This window comes from Apium graveolens, chromosome 8, assembly GCF_009905375.1.
Source record: "Apium graveolens cultivar Ventura chromosome 8, ASM990537v1, whole genome shotgun sequence".
Taxonomy (NCBI): Eukaryota; Viridiplantae; Streptophyta; class Magnoliopsida; order Apiales; family Apiaceae; genus Apium; species Apium graveolens.
The window spans coordinates 249,994,337-250,002,989 of record NC_133654.1 but is presented as its reverse complement, the minus strand read 5'-3'; the positions used below and the strand labels follow the sequence as shown (position 1 = coordinate 250,002,989).

At 32.9% G+C, this 8,653-nt stretch overlaps 1 protein-coding gene across 1 annotated transcript; it reads left to right on the top strand.

Annotated features, from left to right (window-relative positions):
* The first annotated feature begins 2,910 nt into the window (after positions 1-2,910).
* LOC141680610 (uncharacterized) lies at positions 2,911-6,633 on the top strand. Its single transcript, XM_074486788.1, has 10 exons — positions 2,911-3,372; positions 3,465-3,677; positions 3,780-3,872; positions 3,969-4,082; positions 4,181-5,056; positions 5,154-5,422; positions 5,514-5,687; positions 5,836-5,943; positions 6,216-6,314; positions 6,408-6,633. The coding sequence occupies exons 1-8, from the start codon at positions 2,911-2,913 to the stop codon at positions 5,924-5,926; spliced, it is 2,292 nt and encodes a 763-aa protein (XP_074342889.1). The 3' UTR covers positions 5,927-5,943; positions 6,216-6,314; positions 6,408-6,633.
* Positions 6,634-8,653: the final 2,020 nt, after the last annotated feature.

Below are 8,653 nucleotides of genomic sequence, written 5' to 3'. Positions count from 1 at the left end.
AAAGATTCACGACTGAGCATTTAATTTTCTATTTAATTATTAAATGAAGAAGTAACATTGACTCGTTAAAGACTCGTTAAAACTCGTTAATTAGTTTTTACAGTTCGATAATTAAATAATATTGGCTCGTTAAAACACATTGATTAGTTTTTTAGAGTTTGATAATTAAGTAATATTGCTTAACTAAAACTCGTCAATTTTCTAATATAGTTTCTTAAATACATATATACAATAGTAAATCTTCGTTATTTCAAAATAAATATTTTTAAAATTTCATTAATATCGTGATATTAGATTTTTTTTTTAGTTTTCAGTTCGCTAAATATTTATTTATAAATATTTGTTAAAACTCGTTAATTCTGAAATAATGGTTCGTCAAATTAAATAATCTCGTAGTTTTGTTTCATTAAATATTAATTTTAACTACACAACATTTTAACAGTAATAATAAACCATTGTATTCATATTATATCTACAACGATTTTTGAAATTGAAGTCGTCAATATGTTGTGTGACTAAACGTAGTACAACGGTTCAATAATCATAAGACGTTGTCTATCTGAGAAACTGTTGTCTGACAACTTATGACACAATGATTAGTATAAATAAGAAATTTTAAAATATTAACATTTTGAAACTGTTGTATGACAACCCCTAGTACAACGGTTATATAAACCTAAAACGTTGTCTATGGGAAAAACCGTTGTCTGACTTGTTATCATACGATGGTAGTAGTGAAATTATCAATTTTTGGACATTGACCATAATTTACTCCAACAAATAAATTACGGATGACACCTATTTAATGAAAAAGTATAATGTAGATATATTCTACTCTAATTATATGTTTTAGCGAATAAGTTAGACATGTTTTATGATATTGTGAATATAGGACATGGTTAGCGAACTGTGATGTAAAATCGTGACATACCCTCACGTATAAGCAATTTTAATACATCATGTAAGTATTGTGAAAAACTTGAGTATCTATTTACGAGATGTATTTAAATCTTGATTATTATATGAACACGTTATTCATCAATGTCATATAAGTTCAAAGCACATTGTACCAATTATACTATCAATTGATTACTCCAACAGATAAATTACGGATGATACCTATTTAATGAAAAAGTATAATGTAGATATATTCTACTCTAATTATATGTTTTAGCGAATTAGCTAGACATGTTTTATGATATTATGAATATAGGACATGGTTAGCGAACTGTGATGTGAAATCGTGACATACCCTCACGTATAAGCAATTTTAATACACCATATAAGTATTGTGAAAAACTTGAGTATCTATTTACGAGATGTACTTAAATCTTGATTAGTATATGAACACGTTATTCATCAATGTCATATAAGTTCAAAGCACATTGTACTAATTATACTATCAATTGATTACTCCAACAGATAAATTACGGATGATACCTATTTAATGAAAAAGTCTAATGTAGATATATTCTACTCTAATTATATGTTTTAGCGAATAAGTTAGACATGTTTTATGATATTGTGAATATAGGACATGGTTAGCGAACTGTGATGTGAAATCGTGACATACCATATAAGCAATATTAAAACACAATGTAAGTATTGTGAAAAAAATTGTGTATCTATTTACGAGATGTATTTAAATCTTCATTAGTACATGAACACGTTATTCATCAATTCCATATAAGTTCAAAGCATATTGTACCAATTATATATATATATCAACAACCGATTCTCTTAATTATGTGTAGTTCGATTTGATAAATAATATTTGGTAATCAATACAATTAGTAATATCGAAAAAGGATAATATTTAAACTCATTTATGTCATTTTTTCACCTTTAATAATTTTAACGTTTCTTGTAAGAATATTAAATTTAATATTTTAAAAACCAATTTTACCGACTAATGTCATTTTAACCGGGTCAACTTATTAATCTTGTTTCAACCATATAATATAATTTAACTAGAAATTATATTTCTTTTAATTTTTTCTTCAAAATATTAGTTTTTTACTTATATTTTATATTTAATATATTTTTGTTTAATAATTTAACAAATTTTCCCCAATGCTACTTCCCTCCCCGTTATTCCCCCCTAAACCCAAATTATTTCAAAAATTTACCCATTCTCCCCCCAAAACCCTCAATTAGGTCGACCCTCCCCCAATTACCCAATTACTCCCCCCTTTCTAATCTCTCTCTCTCGCTCTCTCTCTCCCTCTCTCGTTTCCCATTCTCTCTCGTTTCCAATTAGGTAACCTCTCTCTCCTCCTCATATTTCTCATTTTAGTCTCGTTTTGTGTTCTGTGTTCTTTTAATTTTTTGATGAATGTGTTTATAACATGCATGGGTTTCGTTATTTTGATGGGTTTGGTTAGTGGGTTTGTGGATTTGAATCTTTTTATGGGTTGTTGAGTTTTGAATCTTTTTGTGTGTTTTCTGATTTTTAGTATGCATGTATGCCTCAATTTTCTATTTATGGGTTTTATATGCATGCTCTATTTGTGGGTTTCATGTGCATGCTCTATTTGTGGATTTCATTTATGGGTTTATATGCATGCTCTATTTGTGGGTTTAGTTATTTTGATAGGTTTGGTTAGTGGGTTTGTGGATTTGAATCTTTTTATGGGTCGTTGAGTTTTGAATCTGTTGTGTTTTCTGATTTTTAGTATGCATATGCCTCAATTTTCTATTTGTGGATTTTATATGCATGCTCTATTTGTGGGTTTTATATGCATGCTCTATTTGTGAGTTTCATGTTTTTAATTTAATATTTCTATATTTATTTTTATTTTGAATATATGTCTCAATATTTTTAGTACTATTTGGGTATTTGTAATTTTCTAGTATGTAGGAAAAAACTATTCTTGTATGATTTTAATACATGCTCTGTTACTACAGATTATGGCCCCTTTGAACAAAATCAAGAGGACAAAATCTGCTTCTAATGCACGAGCAGCCAAGTTACTTATCACGGAGCTGAAAAAGAATTATTCGATGGAGACACATCCTAGCACAAGCAATTCTTCCCCTGTATCCGTTAAAAAGCAAGCAATTTCAAGCAACTTGCAAAAACAATTGACAAAGAAAAGGAAGCGAGTGACAGAGAAACCACCACCAAAGATGAGAGAAGGACTTCAGTTGTTGAGACGTGGGCCTGTAAAAATGCATAGAATTGTCAGACGAAAGATTTTGGGCATAAAAAATGAGGTCTTGTTCAATGGGAAAGGTGAGCCGTATGGTGATGCAGCTATGGAGATGCAATCTTATATTGGGATTCTTGCAAGAACTAAGTCCCCAATTATGTATTCCTCGTGGAAGTTAGTTCCAAAAGAAATAAAAAATAAGATATGGGATTGTGTGAAGGTACAACATTTCATCTCACTACTTAATTATATACAACTACAGTACTATATGGCTGGTTACTCATAAAATTTTATAAATTGTTACTCATGCAGATGGCGTTCGAAGTACCCCCTTCAGCGCAAAAGTTGGTGTTAAATTCTGCATGCCAGAAGTGGCGGGAGTTCAAAAGCAATTTAACTAGAAAGTATGTATTGCCTTATATTCATGAACCTGAGGCGCTGAAGTATCCTCCAGAAGATTACAATTTTATTAAAAAGGCTCATTGGGACATGTTCATTGCACAACGCACAACAGATGAATTTGTGGTAACTATATTTTTTGCACTATTTACGTTATCAATTTTGTGATTTTTTAGCAATTATTGACTAGGGCATCTTTTTTGCTAACACTTGAAGGCTTTTGTATAGGAAATTCATGACAAGCAATCAAAAAGAAGGGAATTGAATAAATATAATCACCGTATGTCTGGCAAAGGTTATGCCAATCTAGAACAAGAAATGGTTAGCGATCACGAAACCTCTACTTCTTTTATTTCCTAGTTATTGCCAAGGCATTGTTAGTAATATTGTTGCTTTCAAACATTCTTGTACATGCAGACTGAATCTGATCCCACCACAGAGATAGATAGGTCAGACACTTGGGTCCGAGCGCGTCAAGATGAGAAAGGAAATTTTCAGAATGAAGAAGTTAAAAAAGTTGCTGAAGAGATTGTAAGTCTTTCCTTTCTTTTTGAATGAAGCATAGGCTGCAAGATACTATCTAACTAGTTGTATATTATTTAACTTTTTTATGTTTTGATCATTTGTAGGCGAAGATGAAAAAGGCAGTCCGTGAAGGAGAAGTGACAGTTTCTGGTGTTCATGATGTTTTGGCAAAAGTGCTCGGTAACGCCGAGCACAAAGGACGAGTACGTGGACAAGTGGTTCATGTAAAACAATCAACCTACTTTAATCTTCCAAGACAAATGAAGAAAAGGACCATGGATGAGAGAATACAAGAGAGTGTTCAAAAGTATTTGGCAGAGGAGACGAATAATATTGTGAAACAAAGAGATGCATTTTGGACATCTGAAATAGAAAAGTTGAAAGCAAGTTTTATGGTAAAGAATGTAAGGTCTGAGGGCAGTCCAAATATTGATTCACAGCAAGGGAGTTGTTCTAAGGGTGGAGATGGCATTCTGAAGGCCTTAGATGGGATTGAATGTGTGAAGAAGAAGTTGGAACTTATTGAAGATAACAATGCAAAAGAAAATAATGAGGAAGTGAAAGATGTGGAAGAAGCTGGAGCTGATGTGGAAGAAATTGGAGTTGATGTTGAACAATTTGGAGCTGATGCTGACCAAGTTGGAGCTGAGGTGGAGACTATGGTCAAAAAGGGTATTGAGACTGAAGTCGGTTCTTTGGAGTGGATGTTAGCCGTTGGGACCCCAGACAATGTTGTTGCTTATGCAATAATGGGAAATGATGTTTTAGGTGGGGAGAAAATTCTGCACGGATTGCCACTCGCAAAAGAAAATGCACGAGTATCAATCACTCGTGTAGTCAGTGGATCTGCTGCAATTCCCGTTCCAGTCAGGGATGAAATCAAAACTGTAAATGAAGCGGTTGGAACGTACATAGTTTGGCCAAGAGACCTTATACTAGAAGCGAACACATCTGTCGCACCGATGGTAGAATCTAAAAAGGTTAAACTTTGTCTAACTGTTAAATTTATAAGAGAATATTATCTAATTTTGTACGTGTTCGTTCACCTTTAATTTGGTTTTCATTTTTCCTTTTCAGGGAGGGAAGAAAAGTGTTGTAAAGAAATGGAAACATGTCAAAGATTGTGTCGAAGAGTATGTGGTTGAAATGAGTCCAAATTATCTTCATGCTTTAAAATGTCTGTGGATTTGGGCAAATGAAGCCTTAAGTAACGGTCAAACAACCTCTTTTAAATTGTGCCAAGAAGCTTTTGGTTCAACCAAAAAGTACTGTCTCTTTCTATCAGATGTCTACGCTTTGTGCACTAGAGGTGAAATATCAGCCTCTATCATTTGCATCTACATTCAGTAAGTATCAAAGTTTAAATTTATAATTGTTTATCAATGACATTGAATACGATAAAAGTATGTATTAACTACTGCTACTTTTTTAATGCAGTTTATTGCATGAAAACTTGAAAAGGAACAAGATGACACATATGGTAGCTTTTATTGACCCTGGCACAATAGGCGCCAAATCTCGTGGTTCTGCAGTTGAAAGGTCGCGTGCTCTTGCTTATAGATTCAAAACTGCTAAGAAAGGGCAGTGCTTTCTTTTGCCATATAATCATGCGTGAGTATTTTTTTAATTTACTTTTTGCCCAATGTACTAAAAAAATAGCCTATTAATTAACTAAAAGAATAAATGTTCTATTAACTTGTAATTTCATAAGTCTGCATTGTTGTAATATATGTTTATGTTTTGTTCATCATTTTACTAGGAATCATTGGGTTTTCAGTGTTGTCAATCCAGATGCACAAGTAGTCTATCACTTGGACCCTTTGAAGCGGCGAATTACAAGTTCAGAATAGATGGAGGTGGTTGACATGTGAGTAACACATAATACTTATTTTATTTAGCAATCAATTTATTTATCTACCAAGTTCAGAATGGATGAAAGTGGACGAGTAGCTGCAAACATATATTTTTTTAATATATTGTTTAAGTGCCATTAAATTGTACAAGGATAGTGCGAGAAAGATGTTAAAGAGAAAAATAGTCTGGGAGAATTTGGCGGTATATTTTTTTAAAGCATCGATGTTAACAGTTTTAATTCAGTGTACCATGTTACATGTAAATGTCTAAATTTGTATTCTTAAGGGAGTTCCGGTCCAGAATGAAAGCAAGGACTGTGGATTGTTTGTGATGCTCTATATGAGGGAAATATGCGAAGATAAGGAATTTGATTTCTGCGTAAAGGTAAAATAGATCTTATTTTCTTTACGGAGCACTTATTTTCTTTTGTTCTCAATTTTCTAGTAAAATCTAACTTTCACTGTGAAATTTTTTCAGTGGCTTCGGAGGGGCAACAACAGTTTCACCGAAGATGATATAAATGACATTAAGGATGCATGGGCAAAGTTCTTCCTGAAGCATCACACTTAGGTGCTTGGGCTTTATGGGTTTTTAGATTTTGAAGTAGAACTATTCTGGGGGTTGTTTAAGTAAGAACTATTTTGGGGTTGTTTAAGTAACTAGATTTTGAAGTAGAACTGTTCTGTTATGGGATCCAATTCATGATGAATATTCTGTGAAATAGGGGGTGGTCATATTTTGGATGAATTGGGATTGTTGTCGGATGAATTGTGTGTTTGGTGAATCTTTTGTATGAATTATGTTCTGAATGCTTGGTCAATATATTAATGTTAGTTATGCTTTGTTATTATTTTATACTTGTTATAAGTTGTATCAGACAACAGTCTGGTTAATATTATTTGTAATCACCCATTGTGGGTGTGAATTTTAAACAATGCTTAATTGACAACTACAGTATCGTAACATAAGAATCAGACAACGATTTTTAAAGGAAAAAAAGGTTGTGGACAAGTCCTTCACCCCACAGTTTTTAGCAAGAGAACCATTGTCTAATGTATTACACACAAATATTTTGTTTCCAAAAGCAATTGTAATAATAAACTAGAGACAATAGAATTTCCCAATGTAATATAGTTTTCACACAAATGTTTGTTTTGGAAAACCGTTGTGGTAATACTCACAACTGGGTATAGCCAACGTAGTGTTATATAGAAACACTTGTGTTGAGTTACTTCACACAATAGTTTATATTTTAGCCCCTGTCAACTATAAGGAGGATGTACAACACTTTGTTTCATGTGCACCCTTGTCTGGAGGTGGTCTCACAACACTTTGTAATAACTACACCGTTGATTGGATTCATTTCACACAATAGTATTGTTTACGATTCTGTTGCCTGTAGGAAGGAAGAACAACGCTTGGCTCAGGTGAACCATTGTGTTAAGCATATCCAGCATGTAGTGTGCATATAAGAAACACATGTATGTGGCCCTGTCTTACGATACTCTATTACAACAGAATACTTGTGTATACCAGCATTCTAACAACGCTTTCTTGTATCTCTGCTGTTGTCTTACATAAAAACAAACAACGATTGGGTACCGTTGTCTGATATGCGTATCAGACGGTGCCTCAATACTCAACGGTATTGAGGGTATCAGACAACGGTTAAAAACCGTTGTGTCAGCCTGTTTTCCTTGTAGTGAAGTTGGTCATGACTTATTCAACCCAATTTATTTATCTATTCATGCCCGTACGTCGTACAGGTGAAAAATTCAAGGCTTACAAAAACTCATCAAATATTCAAGAATCGCATCATACACGCGAAAAAGTCAAGGCTTACAGAGCCTCATCAAATACCGAAAAATCGCATCCCCTACCACTACAAGAAAAAGTTTAATAGACATCACACATTAGACATCGGTTACAAATATCACTGATGTTAAAAGATGTAATAACATCACCATGCGTTAATCTGATGTCTTTGTTATTTCAAGATATCGGTTATTATAAAACCGATGTCTAAAGTTGCCTAAATTTTTTTAACTCGCGCCCACTTCATTATATATCCCCCCTTGTCAAAATTTTCCCCGCTATTCCAAATTTTCACTCTGACTTGGAAAATATGTTTCCCCCCATTTTGTTCTTTTCTTTGAGCTAATAACTAAAAAAATAAAATTAAACTCTCTCAATCACCTCTCTCCCCTCACTGACCTCTCTCCCGATCGAATCTCCGCTCTGTATACTCTCTCTGCACCTCTGTCATGTGTCTCTCCTCTCACCTCTTACATCTACTCATCTCACATATCTCCATCACCACTCTGTACTCTATACTCTACATCTCCATATTGGTTAGAATATAAACTTGGTAAGATTATCTTGTTAAAACTTGGATGGTAAGGCTGAATGTAACTGGTCTTGAAGTCTTAATTGAGATAAACTTTATAAATTGAGGTGTTTCTTCAATCAAAACCCTAATTTTTTTTAAATTCGGGGTTTTCTCAAATTAAAACCCTAATTACTTTTACGTATTGTAGTTAATTTTAAGTATTTTTAAGTTACTAATTCATTTGAATTTGTTGTTCAAAGGACCATTATTGCATACAGTTGTTGATTCAAATATTTAGGCATGGATTTGTATTTAAATATTTATAATATTTATGGAATGGAATATTTTGAATGTGTTTGTATGTTATGTATGTCATGTTATTTGTAATTTATTT

Bases quoted from the DNA above. Each gene is read 5' to 3' on its own strand.
- LOC141680610 (XM_074486788.1), top strand. From the start codon at position 2,911: ATGGCCCCTTTGAACAAAATCAAGAGGACAAAATCTGCTTCTAATGCA. The intron at 3,873-3,968 runs GTTAGCGATCAC...TTGTACATGCAG, and splicing joins CCAATCTAGAACAAGAAATG to ACTGAATCTGATCCCACCAC. The intron at 5,423-5,513 runs GTAAGTATCAAA...TTTTTAATGCAG, and splicing joins ATCATTTGCATCTACATTCA to TTTATTGCATGAAAACTTGA.